Source organism: Somniosus microcephalus, unplaced genomic scaffold (genome assembly GCF_052327205.1).
Source record: "Somniosus microcephalus isolate GS21.2 unplaced genomic scaffold, FLI_Smic_1.0 unresolved_chr1, whole genome shotgun sequence".
Classification (NCBI taxonomy): Eukaryota; Metazoa; Chordata; class Chondrichthyes; order Squaliformes; family Somniosidae; genus Somniosus; species Somniosus microcephalus.
Genome location: NW_028225179.1, coordinates 174,930,590 through 174,952,597, shown reverse-complemented (window position 1 = coordinate 174,952,597; position 22,008 = coordinate 174,930,590). Strand labels below are relative to the sequence as shown.

Sequence of the window (22,008 nt, the reverse complement as noted above, 5' to 3'; positions counted from 1 at the left end):
TCTGCCATGTATTTGCCCACTCACTCAACTTGTCTAAATTGCCTTGAAGCCTCTTTGCATCCTCTTCACAATTTACAATCCCACCCATTTGTGTCGCTAGCAAACTTGGAAATATTACATTTGGTTCCCTCATCCAAATCATTGATATATATTGTGAATAGCTGGGGCCCAAGCACTGATCCCTGCGGTACCCCACTAGTCACCACCTGAAAAAAAAACATTTATTCCTACTCTGTTTACCAATTTTCAATCCATGCCAGTGTATTACCCCCAATCCATGTGCTTTGATTTTGCACACTAACTGTTTATGTGGGACTTTATCAAAGGCCTTCTGAAAATACAAATACACCACATACACCGGTTCTCCCTTATCTATTCTACCAGTTACATCCTCAAAAAACTCCAGTAGGTTTGTCAAACACGATTTCCCTTTCATAAATCCATGTTGACCTTGTCTAATCCCGTTGATATTTTCCAAGTGTCCTGTTATCACATCCTTTATAATAGACTCTACCATTTTCCCTACTACTGATGTTAGGCTAACCGATCTGTAGTTCCCTGTTTTCTCTCTCCCTCCTTTTTTAAATAGAGAGGTTACATTTGCCACCCTCCAATCTGCAGAAACTGTTCCATAATCTATAGAATTTTGGAAGATGACAACCAATCCATCCACTATTTCCATGGCTACCTCTTTTAGTACTCTGGGATGCAGATTATCAGGCCCTGGGGATTTATCGGCTTTCAGTCCCATTAATTTCTCCAGCACTATTTTTTTACTAATACTAATTTCCTTTAATGCCTCCTTTTCACGAGACCCTTGGTTCCCGAGCATTTCTGGGAAGTTATTGGTGTCCTCTTCCGTGAAGACAGAACCAAAGTATTTGTTTAATTGCTCTGCCATTTTTGTTCGAATACTATCTTTAATTTCTTTTGTTAGCCATGGTTGGGCTGCTTTTCCTTTTGTGTTTTTGCACCAGAATGGAATGTATAACTGTGGTAAACCACTAATCTGCCTGTACAGAACATGTCTGGGCATGCCTCAGCTGGCTCCACCCCTAAGCCCAGGTATAAAGGTGATTGACCTCCAGTCCCCCTGGCTTTAAGGATCGGTCTACCAGCAGAGGCATGCTCGTATTCTTTTGTTAATAAAAGCCTACTTGTTATAAGTTTAACTCTTAGTCTTCTGGAGTTATTGATGGCGCATCGATTTTATTAACAGAAGGTTTTGAAATGGAGCAAATCCTGAAACCGGAACGCCTGGAACTGGACCCTCAAACGGCGGATGCATCAAATAACTTCGAGCACTGGCTGAGCTGCTTCGAAGCATTCCTGCAGGCCTCCAGCACTACCGTCAGGACCGAAGCCGACAAACTGCTAGTACTGAACTCACGGGTGAGCCACCAAGTATATTCGATTATCCGAGACGCTGTATCCTACACGGCCGCTATCACGATACTAAAAGAACAATATACTAAGCCAGTCAACGAGGTCTACGCTAGACACCTCCTGGCTACCCGCAAACAGCGACCCGGGGAATCGGGTGACGAATACCTACGGGCACTGAGAGTCCTCGGTCGAGAGTGCAAGTGCAAATCGGTGACGGCCGCAGAAAATACTGATGACCTAATCAGAGATGCCTACGTCGCCGGCATCAGGTCCAGCTACACTCGACAGAGACTGCTAGAGCAAAGTGGGCTCAATCTGCAGAAGGCTGTGGCCCTTGCTAACTCGCTGGACATGGCCCTCCGAAACATGGATGCCTACCCCCCCGACCATACGGCCCTCCCCGCCCCGTGGATGTCGCGGGGGCTGCCATCTTGGGACACGGTAAGGCCACAGGCCTGCGCCACGCCACCACCGCCACGGCCCACCTGCAGCCCAATTACAGCTGCGATGTCCAGAGGCTCAAAGTGCTATTTCTGTGGCCAGGCCAAGCACCCCAGACAACACTGCCCGGCGAAGGACGCGATCTGCTCCAAATGCGGAAAGAAGGGGCACTATGCCAAAGTGTGCAGGGCGAAACCGACCAACTCCAGCAGCGCCGCGTGTGAGCCATGCAGGTCGCCATCTTGGACACCACCAGCCACGTGTGAGCCGTGCGGGCCGCCATCTTGGACATCACCAGCTGCGTGTGAGCGGTGCGGGCCGTCATCTTGGACGTCACTTAGGAACAGGCCCCTGACTCCCCCACTGCCTCGCGCGAGTACAACAGCGACCCACCGACCTCAATGATGGCCTCCATCATCCTGGACCAATCCAGGCCTCACCAACTGGCCAGGTCCACGATGGACATCAAGGTAAATGGTCACGCAACAAACTGCCTATTTGACTGCGGGAGCACGGAGAGCTTTATCCACCCCGACACGGTGCGACGCTACTCCCTATCAGTCATGCCCACGCGCCACCGGGTCTCTATGGCCTCCAATTTGACATACAACAAAGAAAAGTGTATGTTTCGCACCACCCGCCTTGCTATCCTTGGCTGTGTTTGAAAATGGAGTCATCGGCCCCGACCCCGACCGAATGCGCCCCTTCTGGAACTACCCCTGCCTCAAAGCCCTGAAGAGATGTCTGGGGTTTTTCTCTTATTACGCCCAATGGGTGCCCAATTACGCGGACAAAGCCCGGCCCCTTATCAAGTCAACCTCCTTCCCCCTGGCAGCAGAGGCCCGTGCAGCCTTCACCCGCATAAAAGAGGACATTGCAAAGGCTACAATGCACGCCGTGGACGAGTCCATCCCTTTCCAAGTGGAGAGCGATGCGTCTGACTTCGCCCTGGCCGCAACCCTTAACCAGGCGGGGAGACCCGTGGCCTTCTTTTCACGAACCCTCCAGGGCCCCGAAATTAGACACTCCTCAGTCGAAAAGGAGGCCCAGGCTACAGTGGAGGCTGTACGGCATTGGAGGCATTACCTGGCCGGTAAACGCTTCACCCTGCTTACTGACCAACGATCAGTAGCATTTATGTTCAATAACAAGCAGAGGGGCAAAATCAAAAACGACAAGATATTGCGGTGGAGGATCGAATTATCCACCTACAATTATGATATCTTATACCGGCCCGGGAAACTTAATGAGCCCCCGGATGCCCTATCCCGTGGAACATGTGCCAACACACAGGTCGATAGGCTACGGGCCCTCCACAACGATCTCTGCCACCCGGGGGGTCACCAGGTTTTTCCACTTCATTAAGGCCCGCAACCTGCCTTACTCCATCGAGGTCAGGACCATGACCAGGAACTGCCAAGTCTGTGCCGAATGCAAACCGCACTTTTATCGGCCAGACAGGGCGCACCTGATAAAAGCCACCCGCCCCTTCGAGCGCCTAAGCGTAGATTTTAAAGGGCCCCTCCCCTCCTCTGACCGCAACACGTACTTCCTCAACATCATTGACGGGTACTCCCGTTTCCCGTTCGCTATCCCCTGCCCGGACATGACCAGCGCCACAGTCATCAAATGTCTCAATGACCTCTTCGCCATATTCGGTTTTCCCAGCTACATCCATAGTGACAGGGGCTCGTCGTTCATGAGCGACGAGCTGCGCTAGTACCTGCTCAAAAAAGGGATAGCCAGGAGCAGGACCACCAGCTACAACCCCCGGGGTAACGGACAAGTAGAAAGGGAGAACGCGACAGTGTGGAAAACCACCATGCTAGCCTTAAAGTCCAGAGGCCTCCCAACCTCCCGCTGGCAAGAAGTCCTCCCCGATGCGCTTCACTCCATATGGTCACTACTCTGTACCGCCACCCCTCACGAGAAAATGTTCGTCTTCCCTCGGAAATCCACCTCGGGGACATCGCTACCGCCATGGCTGACGTCTCCAGGGCCCGCCTTGCTCAGGAAGCACGTGAGGAGCCATAAAACAGACCCCCTGGTCGAAAGGGTCCACCTCCTCCACGCCAACCCACAAAATGCATACGTGGCGTATCCTGACGGGCGGGAGGACACGGTCTCCATACAAGACCTCGCACCCTCAGGTGCCACCGAAAACACCATTACCCACTACCCATTACCATTACCCACTACCATTACCCACGACACACCCATAGAAGGGAATCCACATCTAACCCAAGTAGACGGCACGCCAGGGCCCTGTGACCCACCCTTATACACCCACCGACACCGCACCCACGAAGAAGACACGCCGGTCCACGCGGGAAACGGCCGCGGGAAAAGAACCGCCGCAGCCGGCACAACGACGATCACTACGGCAGACAAGACCCCCGGAGAGACTTGCCTATATGAACTTCTGAGACACTTCACCCCGCCGGACTCATTTTAAACAAGGGGTGAATGTGGTAAACCACTAATCTGCCTGTACAGAACATGTCTGGGCATGCCTCAGCTGGCTCCGCCCCTGGCTCCACCCCTAAGCCCAGGTATAAAGGTGATTGACCTCCAGTCCCCCTGGCTTTAAGGATCGGTCTACCAGCAGAGGCATGCTCATATTCTTTTGTTAATAAAAGCCTACTTGTTATAAGTTTAACTCTTAGTCTTCTGGAGTTATTGATGGCGCATCAATAACTGTTGCAATTCATGTATTTATTCCTTAAATGTTAGCCATTGCCTAGCCACCATCATGCCTTTTAATGAAGCTCCCCAATCTATCATAGCCAACTCACTTCTCATACCTTCGTAGTTTCCTTTGTTTAGATTTAGGACCCTAGTTTCGGATTGGATTTCTTCACTTTCCATCTTAATGGAGAATTCTATCATGTTATGGTCACTCTTCCCTAAAGAACCCCGCACAATAAGATTATTAATTAACCCCTTCTCATTGCACAATACCCAATCTAGGATAGCCTGTTCCCTCGTTGGCTCCTCAATGTACTGATCTAAAAAACCATCTCACACACACTTCAGGAATTCATCCTCCACAGTATTATTGCTAATTTGGTTTGGCCAGTCTATATGTAGATTAAAATCACCCATGATTACTGTAGTGCCCTCGTTACATACATCTCCAATTTCCTGTTTGATGCCATTCCCTACATTACCACTACTGTTTGGAGGCCTATAGACAACACCCACCAATGTTTTCTGCCCCTTAGTGCTTCTTGGCTCCACCCAGACTGGATTCTACATTTTGATTTCCTGAGCCAATATCCTCTCATTATTGCTCTGATTTTATCCTTTACTAACAAGGCCACCCCACCCCCTTTTCCTTTTTGCCTGTCCTTCCTAAATATCGAATATCCTTGGATATTCAGCTCCCAGCTTTGGTCACCCTGCAGCCATGTCTCTGTAATCGTAATTATATTGTATCCGTTTACATCTATTTGTGCTGCTAATTTATCTATCTTATTATGAATGCTTTGTGCATTCAGATACAATGCCTTTAGATTTGTCATTTTAACATTTTTAGACATCTTACATTTTTTTGTACTATGGCCCTATTGGCCTTGTCATTTTTTCTTACCCAGACCCTATTTGTTAGTGCACTCCTTTCTTTGTACATTCTGTCCCTTCCTGACACAATCTGGTTATCCTTACCCCAATCAATCACTTTCCTGCACTGCTTCCTTGTCTTCTCTTTAGCATTCTAGATTTCCCTCCACCGGGACCCTCCTCCCCGCCTTATTTAGTTTAAAGCCCTATCTACCTCCCTAGTTATTCGATTCGCTAGTACTCTGGTCCCAGCATGGTTCAGGTGTAGTCCGTCCCAATTGAACAGCTCCCTTTCCCCAGTACTGGTGCCAGTGCCCCACGAATCAAAACCCACTTCTCCCAGACCAATCTTTGAGCCACGCAAACATCTCCCTGATCCTATGGACCCTATGCCAATTTGCTCGTTGCTCAGGTAATAATCCAGAGATTATCACCCTTCTGGTTCTGCTCTTTAATTTAGCCCCTAGCTGCTCAAAGTCTCTCAGCAGAACCTTTTTCTTTGTCCTACCCATGTTGTTGGTACCTACATGGACCACGACAACTGGATGTTCCCCCTCCCACTCCAAGCTCTTCTCCAGCCTGGAGGAGATGTCCTTTACCCTGGCACTGGGCAGGCAACATAGCCTTTGGGACTCATGCTCCTGGCTGCAGAGAACAGTGTCTATCCCCCTAACTGTACTGTCGCCTCCTACAACTACCTTCCATTTTACTTCGCTCACTTGAACGGCTTCCTGTACCACAGTGCCGTGGTCAGTTTGCTCGCCATCCCCGCAGTCCCTGTACTTGTCCACAAGGGTGGCACGAAACTCAAATCTATTGGACAAGTGCAGGGACTGAGGCTCCTGCAATACTACCTCCTGGATCCCCGTACCTGCCTCACTCGCAGTCACACCCTCCTGTCCCTGAGCACGTGTCAATTCTAAAGTATTTTTCTAAGGGATGTGGCTGCCTCCTGGAGCAAAAGGTCCAGGTAACTTTCTCCCTCCCGGACGTCTCGCAATATCTACAGCTCAGACTCCAGCTGCTCAACTCGGAGCCGACGTTCCTCGAGCCACAGACACTTACCACAGATGCAGTCGCCCTGGACAAAAATGTCCACGAGATCCCATATATTGCAACAGCAACACATCTCCTGTTCTCCAATTGTTTTATTTAATTAATTAGTTTAGTTTTAATCAAATTATTTACCTCATTTAGTTTATTAAATGAATTAATTAAGTTTAGTTTTTTAAATTGAGTTATATGCTATATGTTGACTTAAAACTTAGCCCAGTCACTACCAATCATTACCTGCCTTACCAGTGACATCACACTGTAGTTTTCTCCTTGTTGATGCAGGTCTGTTGCTGCTTTTATCCCCACTCTTAGGCCTCAGTCTGCTCCCTCAGGTCCACCACTGTTCTGCAGGAGAAGTGTGCAAAATTTAAAATTTAACTTAAACAGTTGATCTTACTTAAGAGCTACTAGCAATTAACATTAGCTTTTAAAAGAGATTAATCCTTAAAACTCCCACACTTACCAAAGTTTCTCACTCTGTGCTAGCTGCACTCACAGGGTCCCTGTTTTTATACTGTTTGTAAATCGAGCTAGCAAATTAACCAATTAACTAACTGCAGCTGCTCTCCAGTAGCTTGTTTGTCTCTGCTTATATTTATTGGTAGTCTGCATGGACTGCAGTGATCAAAGGTGAAAATTGGTGTAAGAAATGTAAAGGAACACTGTTTAGTAGCTCACACTGGAATCGTGGATAGTGTGATGTCCCAACAGCAGCTCGCTCTCATTCTGGAATGGTGTGGTATGAAGGGACTTGTGCACTCATACTGGTTGTGGATAGCATGAGGTTTCAATAAAAACCTGATCCTGCATTACTACAACTGAATGTGTGCATAATCTGGTGTTTAAAGTCACAAAATGAAGAAGAACAAGAAAGCAGTCCAACACAGGGATCTATAGACAAGGGTAAAATAGCGAGGAAATTCGGGTGTAGAATAATTACGTACGTAACACAATTGTGCCCGAGTTTCCTTGATCTATTTTGCAGGGTATTTGCTTTATGTCCTTTGCACATGTCCATGGGCATAATCTTGAAGCTCTCGAGGGGCAAGTCTCCAGGGCTGGATGGGCTGACCGTGGGGTTCCACAGGGCATTCTGGGACATCCTGGGGGGCGTCGACATGCGGGTCCTGGGGAAAATCTGGCGACCGGGGAGATGCCCCTCTCTTGGTGCAGTCACTGTCCTGCTGCACAAGAAGGGCGATCTCCGCCTTCTTAAGAACTGGCGCCCGGTCTCCCTCCTCAGCACGGATTACAAAATCTTTGCCAGGGCAATGTCTGCCTGCCTTGGCACCGTGCTGGCCCACATAATCCACCCCGACCAGTCCTACACGGTACAGGGCCAAAGTCACCGCTCGCCTAGGACGCTGGACAGGACTGCTCCGAGTGCTGTCCTACAGGGGTCGAGCGCTGGTCATAAACCAGCTGGTGGCCGCCATGTTGTAGTACTGGTTGGTCACTTTGATCCTGCCCCCTGCGTTTGTCGCCAAGATACAGAAGAAGCTCATCAACTTCTTCCGGGACAAAAGGAAGCACTGGGTCTCTGCCACGGTTCTGAGTCTCCCGCTTAGGGAGGGCGGTCAGGCGCTGGTGTGCCTTCGCACTCAGGCTGCGACTTTCCATCTTCAGACCCTGCAGAGATGTCAAGGATCCTCCTCAATGGTGTGCGCTGGCGACGTATTTCTTCCGCCAGCTGCATGGCCTCAATTACGACACGCAGCTCCTGTTTGTGAAACTGGGCAGTACCCGTGCCTGCCTGCGGGAGCTGCCTGTCTTCTACCAGGAACTGCTATGGGTCTGGAACAAGGTCGCCTCCAGACGAGTTCTTCCCCGTCAGCAATGGCGGCTGTCCTTCAGGAGCTGCTGCTCAGGAATCTGCACCTCCACGACCGCGGGTTTGGGTGGCTGGTGAAGGGCAGAGCTCTGCCTGGCAAGGTGACTAGAGCCAGGGACCTGCCCGATGGCGGAGGAGCGGGCTGGATGGCGCCGGTAGAGCTGGTGCAGCGCTTCTCCTGGGTCAACGCCCGGCCCGCGGCCAAAGCCATCGAGTCGCTGAAAGTGGCACTGGGTCCCGACTCCACTCGGTGTATCAGGGAGGCTCAAGCACGTGGGGTGATCCCGTCCGAACTGACCCCCATTCAGACAGAATTCCTCATCGGCGCCCAGCCCCGAAACCCCTCTCGGGAACCGGCGCCTCACAACTTGAACCATCTCTGGGAAATGCCCTCCGTGCCTTTTAATTCTGCATGGAGGGGTTTCCCGTACAGGCTGCTCCTGCACAATCTCCACTTTACCATCTTCGTCTGCCATCTGGACATGTCTTGACGCACCATTTTGCCATCCAGCAGAGGCGGGGGTCCCCAATGGAGGGCTCTCTACGCGGGAGTCCTCCCTTTATCTATTGGGGACTTGGCCTGGAGGGTGTTTCACGGAGCAGTCCCGTGCAATAAGGTTTTAAGTCGGTTCACGGACTCCCAGGCCGCCTGCCTTTTCTGCGGCTTGGAGGAGTCCCTGTTCCACGTTTACACGGAGTGTGAGAGGTTGCAGCCCCTCTTCCATTATTTGAAGGGGCTGCTCCTTGATTTTTGGCTGCACTTCAGTCTTATGCTCCTGATCTTTGGTCACCCGGTGCGGAGGGGAGCGGGCAGGTCAGGGGACCTCCTCATGGGACTGCTCCTGGGCCTGGCCAAAGTGGCCATTAATTGGTCCAGGCAGCGGGTGGTCGAGGGGTTCGTTCGGCCCAACTGCCGGCCTCTCTTCCATGGCCACATTTGCTCCCAGGCGGCCCTGGAGATGGAGCACGCGGTGTCTGCCGGCACGCTTGAGGCCTTCCGCGACCGGTGGGCACCGCGGGGACTGGAGTGCATCATCACGCCCGGAAACCAAATTTTAATTTAATTTGTTAAGGTTCCTTTAAGGTTTTATTAATTTACAGACTAATTGGTTAATCACCCAACTAAAAGAGTACAACCTGAAATTATGCCCATGCATGCGTCCACTTAGCCCATGTCCATAATTTCAAGATAATGGCAAGATTTATAACATCGGTAAACAGTGGAGACAGATTTACGATGATGGGCAAAAAAGCCAGGAGTGGAGATGAGGAGAAATATTTTTACGCAGCGAGTTGTTATGATCTGGAATGCACTGCCTGAAAGGGCGGTGGAAGCAGATTCAGTAGTAACTTTCAAAAGGGAATTGGGTAAATACTTGAAAAGGAAATAAATTGTAGAGCTAATGGAACCAGCAGGGGGAATGGGACTAATTGGATCGCTCTTTCAGAGAGCTGGCACAGGCACGATGGCCCGAATGGCCTCCTTCTGTGCTGTATGCTTCTATGCCAAGTCAGCAATGGCTCAGATAGCAGAACTCTCACCTCTGAGTCAGATACCTGTGGGTTCAAGTCCCACTCCAGAGGCTTGAGCACAAAAATCTATGCTGACAATTCAGTGCAGTACTGAGGGAGCACTGCACTGTCGGAGGTGCTGTCTTTTGGATGGGATGCTAAACCAAGGCCCCATCTGCCCTCTCAGGTGAACCTAAAAGATCTCATGGCACTTGTAGTGTATGTGCCTTTAAGAGCCCCATGTGTACTATAGTGCCGGTAATGGCCACTCGGGCTATATAAGCCTGTATATTGTGTTGTATCAGTTAGTTCCCCTCCAGACTTTGTTTAGTAAACACCTATGAAACCAACACACAGACACAACAGTGGCGACGAATTGGAAATGGACTTACCTGCAATTCGGCAGCATCTCAAGGACATCGATTCCTCTGGCCTCCAAAGTTGAAGAAAAATCAAGAAAAAGATAAAGCTGTGGTTTCACCAGCTAGCCAAGCTGGTGGCAGGTACTGCAATAATCCTTCCTGGGTGTCGGGCTGGGGCTCCAGCGGCTGGCTCTACAGCTAGGCCAAGCAGCGAAAGCGGAGGCAAGCAGTAACAGACGGGGAGGGAGCACTCGGGAGACGGCCGGCGCTGCAAGCAGGTCGGCGTTCAGACCTAGAGAGAGAGTCCGGCGGGAATGAGTCTCCAACTGTAAATAAATAAATAAAAAGAACGGAAACCGCGGGAAACAGCGTTGTCATCGGCAGCAGCGGCGGGGAAGTGCCATATCTTTTCTGCAGAAAAGAAAAGCGCGGGAAGCGCCATTTTATTTCTAGGATGCCTAAGTCTGGCAATATTGATGCTTTTGATAATGAGATAGAGGATTGGACCACATATGTGGAAAGAGTGGAGGTATATTGCACCGCAAATGGAATAGAAGATGAAAAAAAGCTTCAGTACTGCTAAATCTAATGGGCGCAAAGACATACGGGCTGTTACGAAATTTAATCACTCCAGCCAAACCAAAGGACAAGAATTTTAAAGAAATTGTTGATACCCTACAGGAGCACTTAAACCCAACACCGCTGCTGATAGCGGAACGATTCAAATTCTTCAAGAGAAATCAACACAAGAATGAAAGTAACGCTGATTACCTCACCGAATTAAGAAAGCTATCAAAACACTGCCAATTCGGGGCAGGACTAGCAGATTATCTTCGAGACAAATTCGTCTGCGGTCTCTTAAGTGAAGGAACACAGAAAAGGCTGCTTTCTGAAAAAGATTTAACACTGGACAAGGCTTTCAGTATGGCTGTATCATACGAAGCAGCCGCAAGAGGAGCTGCAGAGATACAACAAAAGACACAGGACTTCGGCACCCATGAAATGACACAGGGTTTCGAGAGATGTTATCGCTGCGGCAGATCCACCCATGACCAGAGGGACTGCTGGTTCAAGGACAAAGCATGCAGGCAATGCGGAAAGATTGGACACATTGCACGGGTATGCCGATCTGGACAAAAAAAATCCACAGACAGGAAAAAAAAAATCAATAAAGAAAAGTACAGAAAGGTACAAATGATGACGGACAGTAGCTCCGAAGGCCAGAAGAGCGATAGCGACTCCGAAAACAAGAGACTAAGCTGTCTCAAATTACATAATGTAATTGCCAAAGATGATTACCAGACCATTTGGGTTACCCTCACGATAGCAGGGTCCCCAGTTAAAATGGAGCTAGATACAGGATCAGCTCTGACTGTCATAAATCGACGGAATTACGAGCGGCTATTTCCGCATATACCTTTAAAAGGCACATCCATTATCTTGAAAACATATACGGGGCAAAAAGTATACCCCAAAGGAAAAATAAGGGTGCCTGCTGTATACAACGGCAAGGGAATACAAAAGTTGTATTTATACATTCTACAAGATGGTGGTCCACCGCTGTTGGGACGTGAATGGATCAGGAAAATACGTTTAGACTGGCACTCCATTCAGGCACTGATGGTGACCAGTAAGAAAAAAAACGATGATGACGTCATACCTGAACGATTAAAAGACATCTTGGCCAACGCCAAAGAAGTGTTTCAAGAGAAACTAGGAACCTTGAAAGGCATCACCGCCTCAATAAAAGTGGAAGATGCAGCAATTCCCAAGTTTTTTAAGGCAAGACCGGTGCCATACGCAATTCGTCCAGCAGTCGAGGCAGAGCTGGAGAATTTGGAAAAGGCTGGCGTATTATCCAAAATAGATTGGAGCGAGTGGGCAACACCCATCGTTCCAGTCATGAAGAAAGCATTGAATAATGATAAATCTGAAGAACAGAGAAAAATTCGCATCTGTGGAGACTTCAAGGTGACTGTAAACCCGGTCCTTCACACGGTACAGTATCCTCTTCTGAGGATAGAAGATATTTTCGCCTCACTATCTGGAGGGAAACGTTTCACCAAAATTGACTTGGCACAGGCATATCTACAGATGGAGGTTGAAGAGGCCTCTAAAAAATATCTCACGATAAATACACACAAAGGTCTGTACCAGTACAATCGACTGGTTTTCGGAGTAGCATCCGCTCCAGCTATCTGGCAAAGAGCTATGGAGCAAGTCCTCCAAGGGATTCCGGGGACTCAATGCTACCTAGACGACATCCTTGTAACAGGAGAAAACGACAACGAGCACCTTGCCAATTTGGAGCAGGTGCTCACTAGGCTGAGAGAACGGGGCCTCCGAGCAAATCGCACCAAGTGCGAATTTTTCCAAAATCAAATATCATATTGTGGCCACATAATTAATAAGGAAGGGTTGCATAAGTCACCTGAAAAAATTGAAGCGGTCATAAAAGCCCCAGCACCTGAAAATGTTTCACAATTAAGGTCGTTCCTGGGATTAATAAATTACTATCATAAATTTTTACCGAACTTATCAACTCTTCTACACCCTCTTAATGAACTGCTACAAACAGGAGTAATTTGGAAATGGAGCGAAGACTGTAAATGTGCCTTCCATAAATGCAAAGACTTAATCACGTCCAAAGAAGTTTTGGCTCATTACAACCCATCACTGCCAATCAGACTGGCGTGCGATGCATCCCCTTACGGCGTAGGAGCAGTATTATCGCATAAATTCCCTGATGGCTCGGAACGGCCGATAGCTTTTGCGTCACGCTCATTGAACTCAGCTGAGCGTAACTATGCCCAAATCGACAGGGAAGCACTCAGCCTGGTATGGGGAGTGAAGAAATTCAACCATTACCTACACGGACAAAAATTTACCTTGTTGACTGACCATCAACCCCTCATCTCCATATTCAACCCTAAAAAGGGTGTTCCCATTATGACAGCGCAAAGGCTACAGAGGTGGTCCCTTTTTCTAGGGGCACACCAATACAACATAGAATACAAAGGATCAAAACAGCATGGGAATGCTGACGGGTTATCGCGCCTACCATTGCCAACGGTAGAAGAAGCACCTACCGTAGACCCAGTGGAGATTTTCCACTCTACCATAGTCGAATGTCTACCAGTAACAAATTCTGCCATTGAAAGGGAAACTAGAAATGACCCAACTCTCTCACGAGTCTACGATTTAACAGTGAAGGGATGGCCAGCACATGGCGAACCACTGTTGCCAGCATTCTTGCAAAGAAGAGAACAGCTGTCAGTGTGCCGAGGAACCTTGATGTGTGGATCCAGAGTGGTGATTCCACCCAAACTCCAGGATAAAGTTCTAAAGGAGCTTCACGGGGGGCATCTGGGTGGAGTGAAAATGAAGAACCTAGCCAGGGCGTTTGTATGGTGGCCAGGTATCGATGGAGACATCAAAGAAATGACCAAGAGCTGCCTAGGATGCCAGAAGGTCCAAAACGCTCCACCCCAATCCCCTCTACATCCATGGGAGTAGCCCTCATCTCCCTGGCAAAGGGTACACGTCGACTTTGCTGGTCCATTTATGGACTCAATGTTCTTAATTGCGGTTGATGCACACTCCAAGTGGCCGGAGGTAATAAAGATGTCCTCCACCACCACGGAAAAAACCATCACAGTATTAAGGACCATATTTGCCAGGAATGGGCTGCCGGAACAGATCTGTTCTGATAATGGACCGCAATTTGTGTCCGAAGAATTCAGGAAGTTCTTAAAAAACAATAGGGTTAAGCACTACACGTCCGCCCCATACCATCCCGCCACCAATGGATTGGCTGAAAGGTTTGTCCAGACCTTCAAGAAGGCCATAAAGGCCATGGGTAATGAAGACATAAAACTTCAGCACAAGGTGGATAACTTCTTATTCGCATACAGGAATGCAACACATATGGTTACCAACCAAACTCCCGCCATGATGTTCTTCAATAGAAGCCTAAGATGCCGGCTGGATTTGATCAAGCCCAACATCAGGAGGGACGTGGAGAACCGGCAATTTCAAGGCATGAATGAAAGGCCAACTAGAACCTTCCAGATAGGTCAACAAGTTTTGGCCCGGGACTACCGTACAGAGAAATGGCAGCCTGGAACTATCTGCACACGACTAGGACCGCTGATGTATACCGTGGACATCGGAGAAAGCATAATAAGGCGCCATGCTGACCAAATCATAGAGTCATCCGAAAAGCGACAACCTACACGACAACTCTATACGCCTAACGATGAAGTAGAGATACCCATATCTACCTCCGATCCGGTGATACTGGAACCCGATGAAACCGACACTGGCATTCAAGCCGAATCAGCCTTGCCAAAAGAACCTACTACACCACCAGAAACTACTACACCACCGAGGCGTTATCCGGACCGAGTCAGGAAGCCTCCAGAGAGACTGACTTACAATTAATTAACTGCAGCAATGTGTAGATTATATTTCTTGTAACATGTAATTAATAATTACTTAAAATATTATGTACTGGTTGGCTAAAAGGGGAGGAATTGTAGTGTATGTGCCTTTAAGAGCCCCATGTGTACTGTAATGCCGGTAATGGCCACTCGGGCTATATAGCCTGTATATTGTGTTGTATCAGTTAGTTCCCCTCCAGACTTTGTTTAGTAAACACCTATGAAACCAACTCCTGTCTTCAGTGTCTCTATCAACACACAGACACAACAGCACTATTTCTAAGAAGAGCAGGGGAGTTTGAAGAAGAGCAGGGGAGTTCTCCCTGGTATCCTGGACAGTATTCAACTCTCAACCAACATCTCTAAAAACAGATTATCTGGTCATTATCACATTGCCGTTTGTGGGAGCTTGCTGTGCGCAAATTGGTTCCCGCGTTACCTACATTCCAACAGTGACTACACTTCAAAAAAAGTACTTCATTGGCTGTGAAGTGCTTTGAAACGCCCTGAGTTTGTGAAAGATGCTGTATATAAGAACATAAGAAATAGGAGCAGGAGTCGGCCGTTTGGCCCCTCGAGCCTGCTCCACCATTCAATATCATGGCTGATCTTCTACCTCATCTCCACTTTCCCGTACTATCTCAATATCCCTTGATTCCCTTAATATTCAAAAATCTATTGATCTCTGTCTTGAATATACTCAACGACTGAGCCTCCACAGCCCTCTGGGGTAGAGAATTCCAAAGATTCACCACCCTCTGTGTGAAGAAATTTCTCCTTATCTCAGTCCTAAATGGCCGACCCCTTATTCTGAAACTGTGACCCCTGGTTCTAGACTCCCCAGCCAGGGGAAGCATCCTCCCTGCATCTACCCTGTCAAGCCCTGTAAGTATTTTATATGTTTCAATGAGATCAACTCTCATTCTTCTAAACTCTAGAGAATATAGGCCTAGTCTACTCAATCTGTCCTCATTGGACAATCCCCCCCATCCCAGAAACCAGTCTGGGTCTGGTGAACCTTTGTTGCACTCCCTCTATAGCAAGTGTATCCTTCCTTAGGTAATGAGACCAAAACTATACACAATACTCCAGGTGTGGTCTCACCAGGGCCCTATATAATTGCAGTAAGACGTCTTTACTCTGATACTCAAATCCTCTTGTAATAAAGGCCAACATACCATTTGCTTTCCTAATTGCTTGCTGTACCTGCATGCTAACTTTCCATGATTCGTGTACAAGGACACCCAGGTCCCGCTGAACACCAACATTTCCCAATCTCTCACCATTTAAAAAATACTCTGCTTTTCTATTATTCCTACCAAAGTGGATAACTTCACATTTCTCCAGATTATATTCCATTTGCCATGATCTTGCCCATTCACTTAGCCTGTCTATATCCCCTTGAAGCCTCCTTGCATCCTCCTCACAACTTACATTCCCACCCAGCTTTGTATTATCAGCAAACTTGGATACATTACACTTGGTCCCCTCATCCAAACCATTGATGTAGATTGTGAATAGCTGAGGCCCAAGCACTGATCCTTGCGGTACCCCACTAGTTACAGCCTGCCAGCCCAAAAATGACCCGTTTATTCCTACTCTGTTTTCTGTCCGTTAACCAATCCTCAATCCATGCTAGTATTTACCCCCGGTCCCATGAGCCCTAATTTTGTTTAATAACTTCTTGTGTGGCACCTTATCGAGTGCCTTCTGAAAATCCAAATACAGGAAACTTTGGTTTAACCGGAGGTTGTATGTCCGGAAAACTCGCTCTACCGGCAGAATTCACCCCCCGAAAACAGCGCCCGAGTAACCAGCAATGTTGCCGGTTCCGAGTCCGAGTCTCCAACGGTTGCCGAGTTCGTCAGTGGGGGTAGTTCTATAAACTGCCACTACTCGGCCTCTTGGCGCCAGCGGAACTCGGAACACCTCAGAAACCCTGCATCAGGAATCTCACCCTCCCACGCTGCCGGTAGCCTCTTCTGATCCGCCATTTTTTGGGGTTCCAGTACAGTACTGTGTGTCTCCCACGCTGCCGGTAGCCTCTTCTGATCCGCCAGTTTCTGGGGTTCCAGTCCAGTACTGTGTGCCTCCCACGCTGCCGGTAGCCTCTTCTGATCTGCCAGTTTTTGGGGTTCCAGTACAGTACTGTGTGTCTCCAACGCTGTTGCAACTCATTGGACTGCGTTATGGAAATCCCAAAAGTTGATCCAACCAAAAGGAAGAGAGTGGTGTTAACTTTAAAGCAGAAAATTGATATATGCAAACGACTAGAAATGGGAGCGCAGCGTATGCACATTATGAAAGAATTCAAAATCGGTTCGTCAACAACGTACGACATCAAAGCGCAGAAGGATAAGCTGCTCAAGTTTTATGCAAGCTCGGAGACATCTAAGAGTGTAGAGAAATGGCGCACGCTTCGTAAGCCTACGCTTGAAGAGCTGGATACCGTGCTTTATGAGTAGTTTGCTCTGAAGCGCTCAGAGGGTGTTCCGATTTCCGGACCCATGCTAATATAAAAAGCGAAGGATATTTATGCAAAGATGGAGCTCACTGACAAGTGTGCTTTCTCTGATGGATGGCTATCGTGCTTCAAGGCACGGCATGGGATACGACGACTCGATGTTTGCGGGGAGAAGAAATCAGCTGATCACGACGCCGCAGAAGAATACTGCGATTATTTCAATCGGATTGTGCAGCAACATGATTTGTCGCCAGCACAGCTATACAATGCCGATGAAACGGGCTTATTTTGGAGGTTTTTGCCAGAATCAACACTTGCTGGGGCTAGTGAGGTTAATGCTTCAGGTTACAAGAAAAATAAAGATCGTGTAACCGTGCTAGCATGTGCGAACGCTGCTGGATCACACCGGGTTAAACTTCGTCATTGGGAAGTATAAAAATCCCCGTGCATTTAAAAATGTGAGGCACTTACCTGTTGAGTACAAAGCTCAAGCAAATGCTTGGATGGATAAGGAAATCTTTTCAAATTGGTTCCATCATACTTTTGCTCCATCTGTGAGGGAACATTTCCGTAGAATAAGGAAACCTGAAGATAGCAAATGCATTTTATTGCTGGATAATTGTAGAGCCCATCCGCATGAATCCGAGTTGGTTTCTGGAAATATTTTCACCATTTATTTGCAACCAAATGTAACTTCTCTCATACAACCCATGGACCAGGGCGTTATCCAAAATCTCAAGTGTCATTACAAGAAAGACTTCCTACGTAGACTGATAAGCCAAGATGACAATACAGGTATTCATGCATTTCAGAAGGAATACAATCTTAAAGATGCCATCTTTAATGTTGCATGTTCCTGGAAATTGGTGAAAGGTCACACTTTGAGACAAGCCTGGTGCAAATTGTGGCCTTCTGTAATGTTTGCTGAAGGTTCTTCTTCAGAGGAGGAATTTCGTGGGTTCAATGTTCGTCCGCGGAAGACTGCAGTAATGGAAATGGCTGACATGGTGAAAGATGTAGGCCCAGCAAACCCTCTACATCACCTCAGTGAAAGTGATATTGAGCAGTGGGTTGATGCCGATAGAGAAGTTGCTGTTGTGCATTTGCTAAGTGATGATGAAATAATGGAGAATGTTTGAATCCAAGGAAAGAAAAGGAAAGTGTGATGGAAAATGAAGACGATGAGATTTCTGAAGTGAACAAGATTTCTTGGGCTAAAGCTGCAGCAGATCTTGCTTCATTCATCAAATTTGCTGAAAGCCGTTCTTGCTATTCTGCCCAAGAAGTTATGCAGCTCCATATTCTGCAGTCTACCTTTCTGCAAAGAAGGCAAGAGTCCACTAAGCAAGCAGACATTCGGGACATGTTTAAGAAAGCTTCCAAAAGAGTTGGAGCATTGGAAGTGCCTGAAGAATCTGTTGAAGTGCATGATCCTGATGAACCAGTTGGCTTGGAATAAGTGTACAGTCAACCACCGTACAGTACTTTATACTGTACTGTACAGTCGTTTAAGTTTTGGTGCACTGCGCAGTCGTTTATAAGTTTTGTTTTACTGTTAAGTTATTAAAGAGTTATGGATTACCATCAACTGGCAGTACTGTACTTAATCAAGCATCTTTCACCATCCAGTTAACACAACATTCTGTAGGTGAGTACCCAATTACTGTATATTGCACATTTCTTGATTTTTAAATTTTTCTTAGTTAAAAACAGCCTGGGTAGATAATCCGCTCACCACTCCGGAACTTTTGATAGATCGGCATCACGCCGGTCCCGTCGGTGCCGGATATCAGAACTTTTCCTGTACACCACATCCACTGGTTCCCCCTTATCTATTCTGCTAGTTGCAACCTCAAAAAACACCAACAGATTTGTCAAACATGACTTCCCTTTCTTAAATCCGTGTTGACTCTGTCCAATCCTATTATTATTTTCTAAGTGCCCTGCTACCACATCCTTAATAATAGATTCGAGCATTTTCCTACTATTGATGTCAGGCTAACTGGTCTAGTTCCCCATTTTCTCTCTCCCTCCTTTCTTAAATAGTGGGGTTACATTTGCTACCTTCCAATCCGTGAGAACTGTTCTAGAATCTATGGGATTTTGGAAAATGACAACCAATGCATCCACTCTTTATAGCCAATTCTTTCAAAACCCTAGGATGTAGGCCATCAGGTCCAGGGGATTTATTGCTTTTCAGTCCTATTAATTTCTCCAGTACTACTTTTTTACTAATACTAATATCTTTCAGTTCCTCATTCTCGCTAGACCCTTCGTTGTCCGCTACTTCTGGGAAGTTTTTTGCATCTTTTTTCATGAAGACAGACACAAAGGGGGGGATTTTAACTCGGGTGCGGGATGGTGTCGTGTTATCTGAATTTCGTGTTTTCCACACGAATCTAAATGGATGTGGGAGATTGATGCAATTTTAACTTGTCCAATTGATTTCCAACGTGTGGGAACCCTTTGCAAATGGGGTTTTCATGACTGAAAGTCGCCTCCAATGACGTCATCATTGCTGCTGCATTGAAGGTCTACAGCAAGCCTTGCTTCTTCTGCAGGCTTCCAAGTTTTTTGCCTGTGGAGTGTGAGGGACCTGCAGGAAAGATGACTAGCGGGAGACCCAGATCAGCTCCTCGCTTTGATGAGTTGGCACTGCAGGCATTAGAGGATGGGGCTAGGGCCAACAGGGAGGTGCTCTTACCTTCCTCAGGCAGGAAGAGGTCTCCCAAGCAGACCAACACAGTGTGGATGCAGGTGGCGGAGGAGGTCAACTCCTTGGGAGTCACCTGCAAAACCTGGATATAGTGCAGTAAAAGATTTCATGACATTCTGCGCACTGGAAAAGTGAGTATGAATTTCCCATTGCCTTTCCTCACCAGCACTCAGCTTTAGCAATCTCTTCCTCCACATCCCACTTGACACTGACATCCATGCACCCTTACCTATTCCCCCTCTCTCTATGCTCACATTCACATAACTATTCGACCATGCAGCCCTCACACTCCCCATCACTCTGATGCCTTGAACACAACTGACAACACACAGGGAGCGCCCTTGGTCTTGCAACCTCACTCCATCTTTGTCTCCTTCTAAGTATCTATGCTATACAATCTCTACACTCACTCCTTCATTCTCACTCAACCTCCACTTGTCTTCCTCATTGCAGGAAAAGAGAGCTCACGACAAAAGAGAGCAAGCGAAAACAGGAGGAGGGACAGCCTCAGTAGCCCACCTGACCCCCTGGGAGGAGGCAGTATTGGAAATTATGGGAATAGAGGATGATGCGCACGTGGGGGACGGACAGACGGGTGCAACACAGCAAGCTGGTGACAGAAAAGTTTCCCATCTCGCTCTTTGATATTGCATGAGTCACTGATAATGATTGTGAAGCTCTAACAGATGGACTTATGAGCATCTGCAAAAAGCTATGTTCATGTAGCCTTTGCATCACATCTCTGACTCTTTCCTTTACTCCCCCACAGGACCATCACAAGCATCCGTCCCCCCTAGCCAGGAAGAAGAGGCTGAGCAGCCAGACTCCTCAGAGGAAGATGCAACCTCTGAAGGCGCAGCGTCAGCAGAATTCTGCGCACCCAGCACCGTAGTGTTGTCACCTGGTGTATCACAGCTCACAAGTGAGCATCAGCAGATTGTGGAGACAGGGACAGCAGTGGAGAGTCCTAGTCGGAGGGCGCAGGAATCTGCCAGCTCGGCTCAGCAGCATGTCGACCCTCTGCCTCTGGGTTCATCCATGAGATCACAGATGATGGAACTCCAGGCACAGATGCAGGAGTCTCTGGCAGGTTTTGTCTCTAGGGTCGCTGCGAGTGTGGAGCGAATGGAGGAGCCCATAGCGAACATGAGCAGAGCCTTTGTGGAGTCAATGGCGCATGAACGCATCACCACGGAAAGGATGGTTACCTCCGTGGAAAGGATTGCTAGCTCCGTGGTAAGGCTGGCTACCGTAGAGGAAAGGATGGCTACGGTAGAGGAAAGGATGGCTACGGCCATGGAGGAGCTTAGTCGCCAGGGTATGGAAAACATGGTCATTGTTGATAGAAACATAGAAGATAGGAGCAGGAGTAGGCCATTCGGCCCCTCGAGCCTGCTCCACCATTCAATGAGATCATGGCTGATCATCCAAATTCAGTACCCTGTCCCTGCCTTCTCTCCATATCCCTTGATCCCTTTAGCCTTAAGAAATATATCCAACTGTCTTCTGTGGTAGAGAATTCCACAGGTTCACCACTCTCTGGGTGAAGAAATTCCTCCTCATCTCTGTCCTAAATGGCTCACCTCTTATCCTTAGACTGTGACCCCTGGTTCTGGACTCCCCGACCATTGGGAACATCCTTCCTGCATCTCGTCTGTCCAGTCCTGTTAGAATTTTATAAGTTTCAATGAGATCCCCTCTCATTCTTCTAAACTCCAGCGAGTACAAGCCCAATCGACCCAATCTCTCCTCATACGTCATTCCTGCCATCCCAGGTATCAGCCTGGTGAAACTTTGCTGCACTCCCTCCATGGCAAGAACATCCTTCCTCAGATAAGACAACCAAAACTGCACACAATACTCAAGGTGTGGTCTCATCAAGGCCCTGTATAACTGCAGCAAGACATCCTTGTTCCTGTACTCAAACCCTCTCGCTACGAAGGCCAACATACCATTTGCCTTCTTAACCGCCTGCTGCACCTGCATGCTTACCTTCAGCGACTGGTGCACAAGGTCACCCAGGTCTCGTTGCACTTCCCCTTCTCCCAATCTATTGCCATTCAGATAATAAAGATTCAGCATAACTTCTCTACTTTTGTACTCAATACCTCTAGTTATGAAACCCATATGCTTTGCTAACCACTCTCTCAATATTTCCTGCCGCCTTCTGATTTAATTTTTTTAAACACAGCGAGTTGTTATGAGCTGGAATGCGCTGCCTAAAAGGGCGGTGGAAG

General features: G+C 47.9%; 1 protein-coding gene and 1 long non-coding RNA gene across 2 annotated transcripts in view; one reads left to right on the top strand and one right to left on the bottom strand.

Annotated features, from left to right (window-relative positions):
• The window catches only part of LOC147096598 (uncharacterized), a 35,990-nt gene that overhangs the window by 5,195 nt on the left and 8,787 nt on the right, over positions 1-22,008 (bottom strand). Inside the window, exon 3 of the long non-coding RNA XR_015074663.1 lies at positions 6,688-6,789. This is a non-coding gene — a long non-coding RNA (uncharacterized LOC147096598). The remainder of the gene's footprint in view (positions 1-6,687; positions 6,790-22,008) is intronic.
• On the top strand, positions 1,229-2,232 carry LOC147096599 (uncharacterized). The gene is made up of 2 exons (XM_085974187.1): positions 1,229-1,774; positions 1,865-2,232. The coding sequence occupies exons 1-2, from the start codon at positions 1,231-1,233 to the stop codon at positions 2,230-2,232; spliced, it is 912 nt and encodes a 303-aa protein (XP_085830313.1). The 5' UTR covers positions 1,229-1,230.

Excerpts from the sequence above, each read along its gene's own strand:
- LOC147096599 (XM_085974187.1), top strand. The coding sequence starts at position 1,231 with ATGGAGCAAATCCTGAAACCGGAACGCCTGGAACTGGACCCTCAAACG. Across the intron at positions 1,775-1,864 it reads GGATGCCTACCCCCCCGACC|GGCCCACCTGCAGCCCAATT; the intron begins ATACGGCCCTCC and ends CACCACCGCCAC.